General features: G+C 44.8%; 1 protein-coding gene across 1 annotated transcript in view; it reads right to left on the bottom strand.

Annotated features, from left to right (window-relative positions):
- The window catches only part of MRPS25 (mitochondrial ribosomal protein S25), a 64,864-nt gene that overhangs the window by 44,751 nt on the left and 2,170 nt on the right, over positions 1-17,943 (bottom strand). Inside the window, exons 2-3 of the mRNA XM_069206305.1 lie at positions 12,593-12,699; positions 8,535-8,622 (exon numbers count right to left, since the gene is read on the bottom strand). Of these exons, the coding sequence (XP_069062406.1) occupies positions 8,535-8,622; positions 12,593-12,699 (195 nt within the window). The remainder of the gene's footprint in view (positions 1-8,534; positions 8,623-12,592; positions 12,700-17,943) is intronic.

Raw genomic sequence — 17,943 nt, 5'->3', positions numbered from 1 at the left:
GTCATAGGCTTCAGACTGGCCCAGAGGCCACATAATCTGGGCACAGCTTTTTGTAAGAAGCCTGTCTAGCAGGACATTTGGCCTTGCCCAGCAGGACCAAGGCAAATGGGTTTGCTTCCAGCATGGCACTGTACTCCCAAACCTCCACCCATTCCTGATAGCCCCATCAGAACCACCTTTAGTCTTCAAAGTCAATAAGACTAGCCCCTGTCAACCTATTGTCTTTGGCAGTTTTTTTTTTTCCCATTTAAAGCAAGTGTGGAGTGACAGGAGCAGCTGAGGGCAGAAGCAAAAGAGGAGGATGGAGGAAAAGCAGAAGCAACAAGGAGGACATCAGGGGGAAACCAAAGCAACATGGACGTTTAGATGGACTCCAAAGCAACACATTGGAGGGGCTGGAGGGCAGCAAACCTACACGAGCTGGGGCAAAGCCGCACAAAGGGTGGAGTGGGGAAGGAACAACGGAGAGAGAAAGGGGCACATGTGGTGAGGACGCAACAAAGGCCACTTGGAGGCAATAGGGAAAGAGACGGGGAGAGGCACTTGAGAGACAGACTACCACTGCAAGGGAGGCAGCTCAAACACATGCACTCTTATGAGTGCCTCACAAAAAAGAAAAAAAAAAGAATGCTTGACATGCAAGCAAAGATACTAGCCAACTGAAGAGATGATAAAGAGGACATGCTCCATGGTGGGTGCATAAAAGAATGAAATACTGAAACACAAATAAGAAGTAGGCAAATGAGAGTGTTAGGAAAGCCAACCAATGGTAAGCAATAAATGGGCTCCAAGCCCCTCTATGTTTTTGGTAAGCCATAATATAACTTAACAGGCAGCACATGCGCTGTCTAATAGGCTCGACCTTAAGAGTACACGTGCACTGCTGATATTCTGGTGTAAAATGAAAATGAGTGATGTTAAGCGATATGTAATGCCATGTGTGATTCCATGATCAATATATCAAAGGGAATCAGGGTTGCCTGTAGCACCATAATTGGGTGATTTCAGGGGGTTCCAGTGGTTTCACTGTTTTTAATGGAATTTTGATGTTTTGTAACATTATTTTTAGGTCTGGCTTAAGCCAAGACCTTTTCTTTTTACAACAAATATCATATATACGGATACCTTTTTCAGCCTCCTTGAGACATTGACTTGGGACATTGTCAATCACATTTTGGATCAGCATACACTAATGGGGTAATGAGTCAGCCCTCTTCATTATAGATCAGCCACAGGACACCCTTTGGGGGTCTGGAATGCCATGAATGACAGTATTTGCATGTTCACTGCAGCAAAGCTTCTAGGCCAATGTTGGCTCACCTAGGGAGATAGCAGCATTACAGTATTTAGTTCACCAAACTTTTTGAAATGTCAGAAACTGCTTTTGAAATTTATTGCCCCTATGATCCACAGGTCATCGACTCACTAAAGTCAGGATTTGTTAAAGTTTTGGAGTTTCTGTAAAGGACTGCATACAGAGTTTATTTATATACTCATCTGGCCAGCACTCTAGACAGCTTTTTTGTTGTTCTGTGGCTCAGACTCTGTCCCTTTTGTTCCTTGCAGCGGATGGCTCCTTGTGCCCAACATCCACAGGACCTATTTATTTGCCTTGTTGTACATCCTCCCTCTGACTAATAAATGTGAAGAAAAGATGGGAGAGACCTCCCAGGGAACACAAGCAGGACACAGTGGATTATGTGCTCGGCCTTCGTTCAAGGATGGCCAAGTACATGAAAAAAGCAAACAAAATTATTTTGGCCAGCCAAGAACTCCAGAAGCTCTGGTGTGACCAAAGCACTGCATTGGTTGTATACCAACTGGGGCAGATGGTTGGAGTGTTGGAGCCTCTGGCCCTAGGGCCCTCCAAGATAAGTGGAGTGGACTCTACTTCATCCTAGAAACAAAAGGGGAAGTCACCTATCTGGTGGACTTTGGCAGTTGCAGGAATCCCAAAAGGGTAATCCATGCAAACCGCCTGAAACCCTACCATGACGGAGCTGAGCGGACCATGCTCATGGTCACAGATGAGGGACAGAAAACTGAGAGTTCGCCGCTCCATGATCTCCTCTCCAGCAATCCCAAAGATGGCTCAGTTGAGGGAGTAGTCTTTTCAGATACCCTCTCTGACCAGCAGCAGACTGATTGTAGGCAGGACTTACACCAGTTTGCTGAACTCTTCTCATTGACCCCTGGCAGAACTACCTGGTGTACACATGATGTGGACACTAGAGACAGTTTACCTGTCAAAACAAAATATGCAGGCAATCTTACCATGTCAAGGAGAGCATAAAAAGCTGAAGTCAGCAAGATGCTGGAATTGTGAGTCATTGACCACTCACAGAGCTGCTGGACCAGCCCAGTTGTGCTAGTCCCCAAGCCTCAATCCCAGGATCAAACTTAATAGATGAGGTTCTGTGTGGACTATAGGGGTCTCAATGCAGTGACCAAGACAGGTGCCCACACATTTCCAAGAGGAGATGAACTAATTGACAGATTAGGAGCAGCCAAATATCGGAGTACTTTTGATCTCACATCATGGTACTGGCAGATAGGCCTGACTCCAGGAGCAAAAGAAAAATCTGCATTCTCTATAATGCTCTGATAATGCCCACCTGTGTGCCCCGTCCCCTTCACACTGCATGCAATATATAGGTCACCCCTCTAGCAGGCCTCTCAGCCCTAAAGGCAGGGTGCATTATATTACATGTGACAGCAAACCTTCATGAGCAGATTTGCCCTTGCTTTGTCTATTGTCAGACATAGTAAATGATCAGTAAAGCCATTTTTAGTACGTGCTGGACACTGGTCATTATGAGTTCCCCAGCTACATAATGGCTTCACTGACAATAGGTATGTTTGTGAGCAAAAATCTTGCATTAATAAACCCTCACTGAATCAAGTGATGGATTTACTAACACATGCCCTCAAGGGCACCTTAGAGGTCCCCCCTTAAACCTACCAACTCCTAGCATGGGTAATAACTGGTCAAAATCAGTACAGCCACCTGAGACAGTTCTGGCCCCCTGAGATGAGAGCCAATGCTCTTGATGACTCAGAACAAAGGCCTGCTCTGGGCAGAGGTGTGACCTCCTCTCCCAGGCTTGATGGACATTCCAAGGAGGGGTAGCTTCAAAGACCTTGCCGCTTTTGAAATGTGACCCAAGCCTCTCCAAATGGTAGAGAAGGCTGACCCCTAGTTCCTGACCCAACTTTTGACAGTAGGACAATTGGTTAAATTAGGAGTGCCCACTTTGTGCCAGTCCCACCCCTAAGGTGAACAAACTGAAGTGGATACTACTTTTCAAATTCCTTCATCTTGTTTGGAAAGAATTAGGCCTATATGGCTATGCCCACTTCCTAGTGGAAGTGGTCATAAGAAGGGAGCAGTCACCCTAAAGGTGAGTAGCCAATTGGCTACCACCTGGCACTTCCTGCAACGCCCCTAGATTTAGTATTTAGGTGGCACCCCTGAGCCCTAGAACTCAGATTCCTGACAATTTAAGAAGAGCCGGACACTATGAAGTCGCACCAAGAGGGAAGACTGAAGACACCAACTGACTTGGCCCCAGCCGTTCCGGCCGGTTTGTAGCCCTTGAAGAACATGCACCAAAAGACTACTTGTCCTGCAGCCTGCAGCCCAATGACCCCTAAAGCCTTGGGAGGTCTACCTGCCTTCAATAAAGACCAAGAACTCCTGTGGACAGCGGACCTCTCCAAAAGAAACCAACCCCAAAGAAGTAGTCTTTTGCCTGAGGAACTGCAAAACCGCCTCTGGATCCACCACTGCACCCGATGCCCACGGCCAGAGTTCAAATGGCCCACCAGTCCTGTGAAGGTTCCCAAGTGCTTCTGAACAAGAGTCCACCGTGGGCTGGCACCTGCCGGACTCTACAGTGACACCTGCAGCCTCAATCCAAGGACTCACCCTGACAGCAACCAGTCAGGTAAGCTGTTTCCGATGCCAAAAGACACCCCTGCACCCGGAGCCCCTGAGCCTTGGGGAGCTGGACCATCGGTGTCCCTACAACCTCTGGCATCTCTACTTACCTAAGCAGCTGTGGGGTGTCCCCACCCAACCTCCTGGCCAGAGCCTGCAGCCCGTTTCTAAAAACGATCTCCATCATTAGATAACATTAGCCACCCGATGCTGTGTTGGCATGCTGCATCTGGCCACCCCTGTACCACTGAGGGTGTAAGTTTGGTGCTGCCTTGTTCCCCCCCCCCCCCCCATTGGACTTACCTTAACTCCAAGAGATCTCCCCCTGACTCCTGCTCTACTCACCTGGGGGCAGCGCATCTTCGGTTACTCCCTGCCTCCATTGGTTAACATTGGGTGTCCATGCTGTGGTGGCACACTGCACCCGGCCGTCCCTGTGCCACTGAGGGTGTAAGTTTGGTGCTGCTTTGTGTCCCCCACTCCCAGTGCTTCCCTCAACCCCCAGAAACCAACCCCTGAAGCCGCTTATACTTACCAGTGAACAGTGAATCTTCGTGCACCACCAGTCTCCATTAGTTAACATTGGGCACCCGATTCCGAATTAGACCTCTGCACCCGGCAGCTCCAGTGACGCTGTAGGTGCACTCTTGGTGCTGATTTAAATCTTGCCTGGTGCTGACCCCAAAACCCGAACACTGGATTTGCAAGTTGTGTACTTACCTGCAAAACTGCATTCTTGTTTTCCTCCCATAGGACAACATTGAAGATTCTGCAAATTGCACTGTCGATTTTTTAAACTGAAAAGTATTTTTAATTCAAAAACTGCTTACCTTCAAAGCATATATAAAAACATCTGCTATTTTTCTAAACTGGACTCGGGTTTATTCTTTGAGTGCGTCTCTCATTTATTGCCTCTGTGAGTACAACAAATGCTTAGCATGCCTCCTTGGTAAGCCTAACTGCTCACCCACACTACCACAAATAGAGCACTAGACCTATCTATTTCTGCAAGCCTTTGGGGATCCACTGGACTCTACACAGTGAACTTCATTTTAATGCACTATATAGAGAGCCAGCTTCCTACATATAAGGCATGCTATCCTTTTATGGTCCTCTTTCTTTGCTGCTCTTTACTTCTTATGCATTTCAATCAATAATTTATAATCATGTGAATTAAGACTGTATTGGTTGAAAGTGGCAACAGTTTATGTATACACGCTAGCACTGACCAGCCAATAAGGCGGATTGGTGCAGTGCTCTCGGGAGTTCAATCCTTATGTACCCCATCCGCTGTCAACCCTGAGAGTAACACACTGTGGGAGACTCTGGGCAGGGGTGCCTGGTGGGATTTAGAGTGCTTCGCTGGCTTGATTATTCAAGTGCTCAATTATTCAGGTCTAGAAGAGTTGTATCAAGCATTTTAGATATCGGCCAGAGCACTCTTCAAGTATCTAGCAGTTTCCCTATCAGTAGTACTGCAGCTGCAATCTTTTTCCCAGCTTGTTAGTCTTAACACACAACTTAGAGTCACCACCCTAGCTAGTCAGCGAGATTAACTCCCTTATATTCTCTGGGGTGTGGTAAATGACGAAAGTGCTACCTAATCTTAACTATTACCTTTACAGGGATTTCATTTACAGACTTCTTTCACCCTGACATCAGGCACCTCTCCACTCTACCTCGGAGTGGCAGCCTTCCTCCAAGGTGGCGTACTACCTCAAATAAAGATTGAGGCAACCCCAAGCACACAGTGGTAAGCAATAAACTGTGGGTAGAATTCCCAAAGCCCTCCATTGAGAGTAAGGTTGCAGCCACACCAATATGGTGCCATCTATAGGCAGACTGATCAAGGACAGCAGGAGGGTACTGATAGATCTTGGTGATCGTCCTAAGATAAACTCTAGGATATCACAGACCGAGTGATCAACAACATGGTTTTGAGAAGGATGCCAAGCAGACTGTGAATGCTATTGCCCCAGAAAGCAATCAGCATGTTGGGCAATGCAAACTGTACCCTGTCTACGAAGCGTAGGTGCTGGCTGCTCTTGAGACCGAACCCTGAACTGGCAGAATAGGCCTCTTCTGAGGCTGATCCTGAGGTGAAAGAAAACTTTTCCGGGGATGCCTTTGTTAAAAATCTTGCAAAGTTTGTACAGGCCTTCTAGGCTTTGGACAAAGCTCAGTCCTCCCTTAAAAATGTTTTTTATTTCCAAGGTTTTTGGTTGGGCCAGACGTGGCAGGGGTGTCTCATTCGGCTGCTTCCTCTTTCAGGGCTCTAGAGGGAGCTAAGGTCCCAAGCATGCAGACTGACCAGATCAAAAGGGTTACTCCTCATTGTTCCTCTTCAGGAACAAATTCCGTAGAGTTCTATAGGTAGAAATGTGTCAAAACAGCATTTTGTTCTCTATATGAACAGTTTCAAGCAGCAGCTCTTAATTTGCAGAAATGGTATAACTATTCAGCTCAGAGAAAAGCATGTAATAAGCAAATGCAAACTAAGGTGCCCCAACACAGTACCTCACAATGGGGCTGTTTGTGTCCCAGGTACTGGCTGGGAGCATCTCATTAACCAACACATCTAAGAAGGGGCATGCATGATCTTGACTGCTCATTTACAATTCCATCTGTGTTCTGTGAGACTTCAACATGCAGAAATCTTAGCATGACTCACAGCAAAAAAAAAAAAAAAAAAAAAAAACACCCCCTCTCTGTGGTAGTCAGATATTTTTCTTATAAGATTCAGTGCAGGAGGGTGGGGGGGAGGGAGGGACGGACTGATTGTTTTGCAGCAAAACCTATGTACTTTTCAGTCCTGTACTGTAAGCGGAAAGGGCTTTTTTTTTTTTTAAGGATCCATGCCAGTTTCCAGCACTACTTAGATTGGGCTTTTTGCAGATATGAGGGGCACATATTTGCAGACACTATTGTGCCAGTCACGCATCCCATGCCAATAACTATTGGCAAGCGGCAGGTCCTTCCATAAACATATTCAGCCATACCACTTTCTAACCTAGCGATGACCATTTATTTAACAGCTTCTCAATTTTAAAAAACACTGAACAGATGGCACATCCAACAGTACACAAAAACAATGCAGGAGCATTACAGAGGTGCAGCATCCACACATGTACTCACTCATCAATTCAATCACTGACTCATTCTCACATTCACCCACTCACTCAAATTAGTAAAGGAACACTCTGAAACTAGGTATATATTTTGGATTTGTCGATGCTTGGTTGGTTATGTCTGGTATACTTTGTCCCCATGACTAACTATGTAGTGCTACTGGGTAAGCCCGCTTCACTCAGTCTTCAGCCACAAGGTCTTCCACCACACTCAACAATACCGACCTCAGTTCCCATTTGGATACTAAAGCTGGCAATTATGTTTTCTGGAGTTTGCAGATTGGTATTGAATGTATGTGCATATTTTAGCTCACTATTGATCTCATTTTTAGGGTCGAGCCTGCACTGCATGCGCTCGCGCATGCGGATCGCAGTTAGACGCTTTAGTTATTAGAAAAGGGCTCGGAGCCCTGACGTCGTCACGTCAGTGTGTTTCATTGGTTCGTGGGCTTGCCTAGTAAAATCTGCTTGCTTTCATTAGTGGAAGGCATGCACACGTCATGCCTTTTCCGGTGGTTAGCCCTCCTCGAGCGCAGCGACCAAGTACAGAAAACATGCGAGGCTCGCTGTTTTCTGTCGGATCGTGGACTACTTTTTCTCTATTTTCCTAGCGCGATTTCGCTTGGCAGAAGTAGAGCGCTTTACACAGTTAATTTCACTTTTTCGGGTTACGTACATAAAAGCACTTTTGGCGATGGATGAAAAGTCGGGTTAGGAGTTTACAACGCAATCAGCTCTAACATGAGCAAACGCGAGACCCGTTGCATTGCAAATGCTTGTTATTATTGTGACCAGCTTGAAAAAGACCAATCATTATTTTGTTTATGAACAGCTAGTGAAGGCTGTGATGGGTTTAGCATGCTACATCAAAGAAGTTAATTGTGCAGGTAAACTTTTAATGTTTTAAGGGCATTTCTACCCCACCACCACCCTCTCCCCACCCACCACCAGCTCAAGTGTGATCTCTTGATCCCATTGGCTTGTGGTGTGCTGCAGTTTATCATTGATATTTTTTATTTTATTTCTTGCAACAAAGACTCACAAAACACTTGTACAATGGTGCTGAGAGTTAAATATTCTAGAGTCTGAAAATCAGATCTTAGCAGTTCATAAACAATGACAAACTTCTCTTGCAGGGAAATGTATTTCCTCCAGACTACCTCCCCAAAAAAACACTCAAGATTTAGCAATATGTTGCCTATTTTCTCAGTCTCCTCCAGGGGACTCCACAAACCCTGGGTACCTTTGTATTTCCCATGATGTTGGAAAATAAATGACCCAAACTTATGTGGATACCTTATGTGGACAAAAAGGTATGGAGGCCTAAGCATGAACTACCACAAATAGCCAAAAAGGGGCACAGCACTGGAGGGGAAAGGGGAGAAACCCCAATTGTTAAAGTTTAACACTGCTTTTGAATGGTAGTAACACTGGAGGTCATCAGAACATTTTGTTTTTTTCCTTACTCGCTTTTCCCCAGAATCTTCTTCACGTGTTCAACAATCTCTCTGTTGTTTTTCTCATCCACATCAACTAATACTTGCTCTCCCGTATCTGAGGAGACAAAATAAAGAAAGTCGAAAAAATGAAAAATAGATTTTGTAAGGTTAACAAAAAAACAAAAAAAAGTACATCATCTATTGCTACTTTCAAAAGGGCAAAAAGCTTCTATCATTAACAAGCACTTTAAGAAATGGCTCTGAAGCACTGGTAATGATGCCCACTGAGTCAGGAAAAATATCTGAAGGTGTATTACATATGCAGAAGGCCAATACAACTACAAACAAATTGATTAACATGTGATCCACCCCAATGTATGGAAGTGTGCATTGAAATGGAAACTGAAATGAGAGGATGACCATCTTTTATATTTTGACACAGGCAAAATGCATCTTTTTTGGTTTCAAATAATCTTGAAGAGTCACACCAATAGTTCAATTTTCCAACATCAATTTATTGTCATATTTGTATTTATTGCTTAGAATACAGTATAGACAGTTATCTCTGTTAGCCAAGCCCACAATTTCATGCAGTGAATACCAAGTTCTATGCTCCAAGACCAGAACTCGTCTTAATCCAGAATTATCAGGTCTAACTTTCTCAATGCACAAACCCTTTTGTGAGTCACTAATTTCCACAATATCCCCACTCCTGAGATACAGGGCAATAAAGTGACAGTGACAGTGCATTAACAGTACAAAAGTATAGCGGATAGCAGACTGCTTAAACCTAAAAGGCAACAAACTTGTTGATAGCAGAGCAAGACACATATTGATAACAATTAACTTTCTTAGTTCTAAAGCCCTGACTTGTCGTAATCACATACTATCAATTTTCCTGGCTCAATGTATAAATACACTATATGACAAACTATGAATAAGATACATTGAACAAAAAGGTGACAGTGCAATGACAATTTCAGCATCTGACCAAAAGCTGTACGCCTTTATTTTTTTAAAGACCCCTTAACCCTCTTAAATATATCCTCAAACTATCAAGCCGGGCCTTTTCAGACCGCTCAGTGATTGTATTAAGATTTTCCTTGTTTCAGTATAGAGTATTGACAGGATGGGTTATGGATAAGTCACTGCTGACCCAGGAATCATATGCCCGCTCTCTGTCCACAGAATATTTTTTCCTAACCATTGCCCATACTGCAGAGGGTGCCATTGTTTGGGAAGCTTTTAAAGCTACAATTCAGGGGTCTATGATTTCCCTGCTGGCGGTTCAAAGGAAAAAAGATAAAGTAAGGAGAAATTGCAAAAAGAGGCCAATGAGGCATATTGGGACGCTTCCACAAAGCTGTCTTCCGACTCCCTTCATTTATGGCAGGAAAAAAGAGAAGCTCAGAAGGATTTCTTTCTGGGGAGGGACATCCTTAACAGCCAAGCAACTGCCCGTGGCTTAAGTTAATTCAAACATTCCATCCATCACCTTGTTGTTTTTGCATTTGATGCCCTAAGTGCACCAGGTATGCCCAGAAATTGGTCCAAGGTTCACTGTGCCACTGGAACCAAGCTATTGCTGGCTGAAGAGCCCTAACTTAGGTGAAACCAGTCCTAGGTCGCTTGCGTTCCAGTTCTGGAAGGGCTTGACCTAGCAGTTGGGGCTGGACTGTTCCCATGAGATGCAAGGTCAAGGCTGATATTCATAAGGCTGGGTCCAAGCTGAGGTGGCATAGTGGGCAAAACACAATGGATTGGGATGTGGCCCGAGCTGTTGCCAGTCGCTGAGATCAATTGAAGCATCACTTCGTAGTATTTGCGTTTCTCAATTGAAGACAGTAAATCCACAAACTCTTCTCTCAACACACTCAGTTGTTACCATCTTGGCTCCATCGGCATAAAAAGAATAGCACATCACAATTCATTAGTTTTAAATGTTGTGCGGAGAAGTCGGAGTGTGTGAAAGCAGGAGGATGCAACAGGGTTGACTTGGCTGGTGATGGTGAGTGATTAGTCCAGGATGAAGCCATGGTTGTGTCCGTGCTTTGTTGTGTGCAGAGTGTGGATGGCCACTAGGAGTCACCCCAAGTTTACGTGGATGGTCCCAGGATGAGGATCTCTGTCTTGTAAGAATTGAGCTTGGGGGCAACTGTCCTTCATCCAGGCGGCGACGGCTTCCATACAGTTGTGGAAATTCTTCTTGGCAGTAGTGGGGTTTTCGGTTAGTGAGATGATCAGCTGGTTATCGTCGGCGTAGGAGACAATGTTCAGCCTGTGGTTCCTGACAATGGATGCAAGCGAGGCCACGTAGATGTTGAAGAGTGTGAACACGATGAAAGTGAGGCATCTTTCAAAACACAATATCTTGGTGGAGTGCAATTGGGAGCATTAATAGACAGTGATTATGCTGCATATTTTTGTTTCAGTCTTTATCCTGCTTTCTGAGCTTCTTTTAGTTAGTTTAATAAACCATTCATTTCATATATTTGGGCATGAAAAACCCTGTGACTAGCTTGACAGAAGTTATGTGCCAAACAAGAAGACAATGGTTGGGCGCTACTGCATCTTCAGAATTATTATGTAGCAGAAATTTCACAATTTATTCAATGTATTACTATCCAGGAGGTAAATACTCCGTTTTTGGCAACTATACTGATAAAAATGACTATTCTAATAAACAATAAATTTTGTGCATTGCAACAATTGGTCAGGATTATGGTTGGTTGATGAGGAAGCTAGACCCAACAAGCAAAGAGATGTATCTTACTCTTTGGAAAACCCCATTATTGCCCAAGAAACTTAAAAAAGGTGGATATGAGTGGTGGAGAGTAATGTGAAACAGCTAACACAATTTGAGTGGCAAAAGGTGTTTCCTTATTCACCAAAGGACATAAAATGAAAAGAAATGGCACCACTTTCAGGGGTATTTACTTTTAATTATTTACATATGAGGGGCTATTTTTCTGTTCTTAATAGGAGGAAGCCATAATCAATCTATATATTAAAGCATTTCAGTAATCACCTAGCAAGGGTCACATCGTACAGAATTCTAAATTAGTTGTATGTTCCTTCAAAAAAATAAAAAAAAACACCAGGAAAATAATCTGCCTTCATTGCTCTAAGGGTTTGGAATTGGACTTACTAGAGGAAGAACTGGGGAATGGAATTTAGAATTTCTTTCTCTTCTGGTAAACTAGAACACACGGGGTACAAATGTTTTTAAGCATCCACTGTATTATACTCCAAAAAGGACTGGATTTTTTTTTTTTTTTTTTTTTACAAAAAGTCAAGCAATGTGCTGTGGGAAATACAGCAATAGATAGTTGGATCTGTGTTCGTCTGCGATTCCCTAAATTAAGGTGTTATTGGTGTAAGGTATGTAAAAACATATTCGATATCTCCAAGTCTATTGATGCAACTGATCCTACTACTGTATTGTAAGGTCTTAGTGCTTGTCTGCTCTCCTTAAGAAACATATTTTTGTACATTAATGATTCTGATCATTGAAGCATTCATAATACACTTGGTATAAACAAAGGGGGCTAGTAAAGGAAAAAACTGCTAACCCAGATTAGGGGAATAATTGGTATCAAGGAGTAATATCAATGAGTAATAATAAAAGAATGTTTTAATAATAATGTTTCGCAAATGTTTCAGTAAACATTCTGAATTATTGTACTGGTGATCCTTTTTTGTGTATGTTATTCGTTAAGTTCTGTAAAATGTTGGATTTTTTGCCATCCTCCCAAATAAAAAATAATAGGAAATGTTTGATGGAGGGAAACTTTCATACAAAATCTTAGAAAGCTACCAGAGCACAAACATCTAAGACAGTAAAAAAGAAAGTAAGCTCCCTACAAGAAGCAATTTAATTCTAACAAAGTAAAAGGATGGGGACAAATGAGTATCATCAAATTCTAGATTTGTTTTTCTTTTTTTTTAAACAGGATATTAACTTGTGCATGCTCCTCATGTCTTTGCAAGGAATGCAAAATTGTAACAAGTATACTTTAACTGGCTCTAGGAAGCTTGTACTGCGCATATCTGCCTACCAGTTCCAACCAGATACTGTTACTTACCTAAATAAAACCTTAGAAAAGATGAAGGGGTCATGTTCTTAAACATCATAATCTGGAGCCAGGGGTTCTTGTACTGGATCTGAGGGATGTTGAAAAACACAAACTTTCTGCAGAGAAAAAAAAATGATGTTAAAAAGCATTTTAAAAAGACGTATATCTTGTTCTAAAATGTACTTTTGCACACATATTTTTAACCACTTTAAAATTATTTCGGTTTGTAAAATAATTTCATGATTGCTCTAGGGAAGACATTAAAAAAAAGACTTCAGCAGCAATACCTTAACATTGCATATCTACTTTCAGCAGAATGTGCGACTAATTGTCCCACCACAAGCCCTTAACAATTCAACCCCTTTCCATGCAGCCTGAAAGTTCGTTAGGTGCATATAGAGTGCTAAAAGAAATGTCAAACTCACAGGGTGTGGAAAATCAGTACTGCACCTGGTGCAAAAATAAGAATTGCATGAAGGTGTTGAAAAGTACTGCGTGAAGTCATACAGTCATAATCACAGTAAGGTACTTTGACAAGCATCAAGTGGGGCATGCAATGGAGCTTAGGTTACACTAAGGCAATGCAAAAATGTGACGTATTTGGGCTGCCATGTTATAGGAAAAGCATGATAATTTAATTCAGCAAGACAGGGAAAATCAATACAAAAAAATATGGTGTGGGAAGTTACAGAGCCGTCTGCCACATGGTACAGAAATGTATGGCAAACTGTAAGAGATTAAAAATCAACATACTGTACACACAAAAAGGACAATAACACCCAAAGACCAGTCTTACCTTTTTCTTAAGGGACATTTCTGTTTTCATAGAGTCCACTAATAGACTGCATGCCACACCCAGATATATCGCTAGATGTGTCTAAAGGCAGTTTTATCTTAAGAAGAATAGAGATAGAGTGGCCTTGGGAAAGTGCCTTTCTGCAACAGGCTATTATGTATTTCTCACATTCTGCCACTGCTTGGATGGGCTGTCCTCCAAGCCTTAACATTTTCAGAATGGTTACATTTTCCTATCTCTGTTACTATTAGGTTTTTCTGATGTAGCTCAAGTAGTCTTTTCATTAGACTGCAGATGCGACAAGACAATGTAACTTCTAATTAATAGTCAAAGTGTGTGTAGGAAGTTGGCTCTGTATTTACTATTTCAAAGAAATAGTGTGCACAGAGTCCAAGGGTTCCCCTTAGAGGTAAGATGTGGCAAAATTAGATAATTCTAATGCTCTATTTTGTTGTAGTGTGGTCGAGCAGTAGGCTTATCAGAGGGTAGTGTTAAGCATTTGTTGTACATACACAGGCAATAAATGAGGAACACACACTCAAAGACTTACTCCACTTACTTGCCGCAAACACCTAGGCGCCTATGGAGAACAGGGGTGCTCCAGTCTGCCACCAGGTAAGTACCCGCGTCCTCGGGAGGCAGACCAGGGGTGTTTTGTAGAGCACGGGGGGAGGACGAACACAAGTAGGCATACAAAACACACCCTCAGCGGCACAGGGGCGGACGGGTGCAGTGTGCAAAGCAGGCATCGGGTTTTAGATAGGATTCAATGGAGGGACACGGGGGTCACTAGCGGTGCAGAAAGGCACAAAGGGGGGCTTCTCGGGACAGCCACCACCTGGGCTAGGCAGAGGGTCGCCTGGGGGTCACTCCTGCACTGAGGTTCGGTTCCTTCAGGTCCTGGGGGCTGCGGGTGCAGTGCTTGGTCCAGGCGTCGGGTCCCTTGTTACAGGCAGTCGCGGTAAGGGGGAGCCTCTGGATTCTCTCTGCAGGTGTCGCTGTGGGAGTCCAGGGGGGTCGTCTCGGGATACTCAAGGGGCCGCAGTCGCCGGGGAGCCCTCCCTGTGGTGTTGGTTCTGTGGATCTCGAGCCGGGGGCGTCGGGTGCAGAGTGTGAAGTCTCACGCTTCCGGCGGGAAGAATGAGTTCTTTGAAAGTTGCTTCTTTGTTGCAAAGATGTAGCGTTTTTTGAGCAGAGACGCTGCTCACGGGGGTTTCTTGGTCCTGGGGGTCAGGGCAGTCCTCAGAGGCTTCAGAGGTCTCTGGTCCCTGTTGGATGCGTCACTGGTTGCAGGTTTTCGACTCTGGAGACAGGCCGGGAGGGCTGGGGCCAAAGCGGTTGTCGTCGTCCGTCGTCTCTGCAGGCTTGTAGGTCAGCAGTCCTTCTTTGTAGTTCAGGTTACAGGAATCTGATTTCCTGGGTTCTGGGGTGCCCCTAAATTCTAGATTTAGGGGTGTGTTTAGGTCTAGGAGGGCAGTAGCCAATGGCTACCTTCCTGAAGGGTGGCTATACCCTCTTTGTGCCTCCTCCTTGTGGGGAGCGGGGCACATCCCTAATCCTATTGGGGGAATCCTCCAAAACTAAGATGGTGGATTTCTAAAGGCAGGGGTCACCTCAGCTCAGGGCACCTTAGGGGCTGTCCTGACTGGTAGGTGACTCCTCCTTGTTTTTCTAATTATCTCCTCCAGCCTTACCACCAAAAGTGGGGGCACTGGCCGGAGGGGCAGGCATCTCCACTAGCTGGGATGCCCTGGGGCGCTGTAACAAAGGGGGTGAGACTTTGAAGCTCACCGCCAGGTGTTACAGTTCCTGCAGGGGTGTGAAGCACCTCCACCCAGTACAGGCTTTGTTACTGGCCACAGAGTGACAAAGGCACTCTCCCCATGTGGCCAGCAACTCGCCTGGTTGGTGCAGGCTGGCAGAAACTGGTCAGCCCCACACTACAAGTCGGATGGGTATGCAGGGGGCATCTCTAAGATGCCCTCTGGGTGCATGTTACAATAAATTGCACACTGGCATCAGTGTGCATTTACTGTGGTGAGAAGTTTGATACCAAACTTCCCAGATTTCACTGTAGCCATTATGGAACTGTGGAGTTCGTGTTTGACAAGCTCCAAGACCATATACTCTTATGGCTACCCTGCACATACAATGTCTAAGGTTTTGCTTAGACACTGTAGGGGCATAGTGCTCATGCACATATGCCCTCATCTGTGGTATAGTGCACCCTGCCTTAGGGCTGTAAGGCCTGCTAGAGGGGTGACTTACCTATGCCACAGGTAGTGTGAGGTTGGCATGGCACTCTGAGGGGAGTGCCATGTCGACCTAGTCATTTTCTCCCCACCAGCACACACAAGATGTGAGGCAGTGTGCATGTGCTGAGTGAGGGGTCTCCAGGGTGGCACAAGACATGCTGCAGGCCTTAGAGACCTTCCCTGGCATCAGGGCCCTTGGTACCAGGGGTCCCAGTTACAAGGGACTTATCTGAGTGCCAGGGCTGTGCCAATTGTGGAAGCAAAGGTACAGTTTAGGGAAAGAACACTGGGGCCTGGTTAGCAGGGTCCCAGCACACTTTCAATCAAAACTTAGCATCAGCAAAGGCAAAAAGTTAGGGTGGCAACTATGCCAAGGAGGCATTTCCTTACAGTGTGTTCTTTGATTTATTTACTTTGCTGACAAATTAACAAGGCACAGGTTTTTTTTGTTTAAGAAGCACCTACTGTTTAAACGACTTAGGCTTTTTTGCCCTTATGCGGTCATTAGGTTCACTTTGCTGTCACAATATGTTGGATTGAAATAATTACTTTTTTTGGATCACAAACGTGTGGCATATATGTTTTCGTAATTATGCAATAAAAATACTATGGCCCATATTTATACTTTTTTGGCGCCGCATTTGCGTCGTTTTTTTTATACGCAAAATCAGCGCAAACTTACAAAATACCATTGTATTTTCTAAGTTTGCGCCGATTTTGCGTCAAAAAACGACGCAAATTCGGCGCTAAATAAGTATAAATATGGCCCTATGTTTCTCAAAAGTATCTACTATTAAATATTTTGCTGGATATGCCATTTAAACCCAGCATTTACAATTCATCTTCTGACCTTTTTCATAACACTCCTCTTTGATGTTATAGCTTATCTCAGCTATAGCAGTCTATTTAGTAAATGGACCCTACTCCCAGCTTTCCTACTGTTGCTGCTTGGCTTTACTTCATTATGACATTTCCAAAACGACCCCACTGCGTTTACCGCCGATTCCGGTGGTGTGTTGTTGATGCGCAGAAGCACGAGGACACCTCCACAAAGACGCACTAGTAACAATAACATTGCCAAAGGCACACAAGGTTGCTGGAGACGTTTTACCCTGTGGCCCATCACGTACCCCTAGTGTACAATATAAACAGGGTATATAAAACATGCTAGGTAACGCTTACTGACATACTCGTAGAAAATACTCCGGTTGTGTAGGCCACGATGCTCATTTTACAGAAACTAAACCTCAAAGGAAGCACTTACCAATATAAACGTAGCAGGTGCCGCAGTCGAAGCTCAGCTTCTGGAAAGGACAAGCCACCCTAACTCTCGGGCTTGGCAAAGATAAAGCAAGGCTGTGCGCTCAGAGATCCCATAGCAGAGGAAGATCCAGAATCCTTCCTGGAGGTGAACTGATGATGTACTGGAGCGTAATCTGTATCTGACTGTGACGCGCGGTTTCTATCTTCCTCTCCTGGAGACACAGAGTAGAAGGTTCTCCCTTTATGAAGCACCTGTAAGCTCCGCCCGCTGAGCCACGCCCCGTCAACCCTCGAAGTAGGTAGGGGAATTCCCGCCTCTTGCCAGAATGATGGACAGCTTTCCAAGGCGACCCCACTGCGTTTGCCGCCGACTCGCGTGGTGCGTTGTTGATGCGCAGGGGCGCGAGGACATCTCCGCGGGGACGCACTAGTGGCAATGACATTGCCGGGGGCACACAAGGCTGCTGAAGACTTTTTGCCCCCGTGGCCCATCACGTACCCTAGTGTACAATGTGGACGCGGCAGATGCCGCGGTTGAAGCTCACCTTCTGGAAAGGACGGCCCACCCTGGCTCTTGGGCTTAGCAGGGATGGGGTGGGGCTGTGCGCTCAGAGATCCCATGGCGGAGGGGATCTGGAATCCTTCCTGGAGGTGAGCTGATGATGTGCTGGAGCGTGGTCTGTGTCTGACTGGGACGCGCGGTTTCTGTCTTCCTCTGCTGGAGACACAGAGTGGAGGGTTTCTCCCTTTGTGGAGCACCTGTGGGCTCCGCCCGCTGGGCCACGCCCCGTCCACCCTCGAGGTAGGTGGGGGAGTTCCCGCCTTTTTACCAGGATGATGGATGGACGACTAAGTATTTTTTACCCATGTTTCTAATTATGTATTGTATGTGCAGATGTGTGTGTATAGTCATGTGTGTGTGTGTGTATAAATATATATATATATGTGTATATGTTGTTTCTGTGCCTGGCATGTTTCTATGAATTTCTGCTCTCTTTTTATCACACTTATCTACTCATCGCTCTTATGTCATGTCTCTATCAAAC

The sequence above is a fragment of the Pleurodeles waltl genome, chromosome 9, assembly GCF_031143425.1.
Source record: "Pleurodeles waltl isolate 20211129_DDA chromosome 9, aPleWal1.hap1.20221129, whole genome shotgun sequence".
NCBI classification, from domain to species: domain Eukaryota; kingdom Metazoa; phylum Chordata; class Amphibia; order Caudata; family Salamandridae; genus Pleurodeles; species Pleurodeles waltl.
The sequence above is the reverse complement of the archived record's forward strand: the minus strand, read 5'-3'. Positions and strand labels throughout refer to the sequence as shown.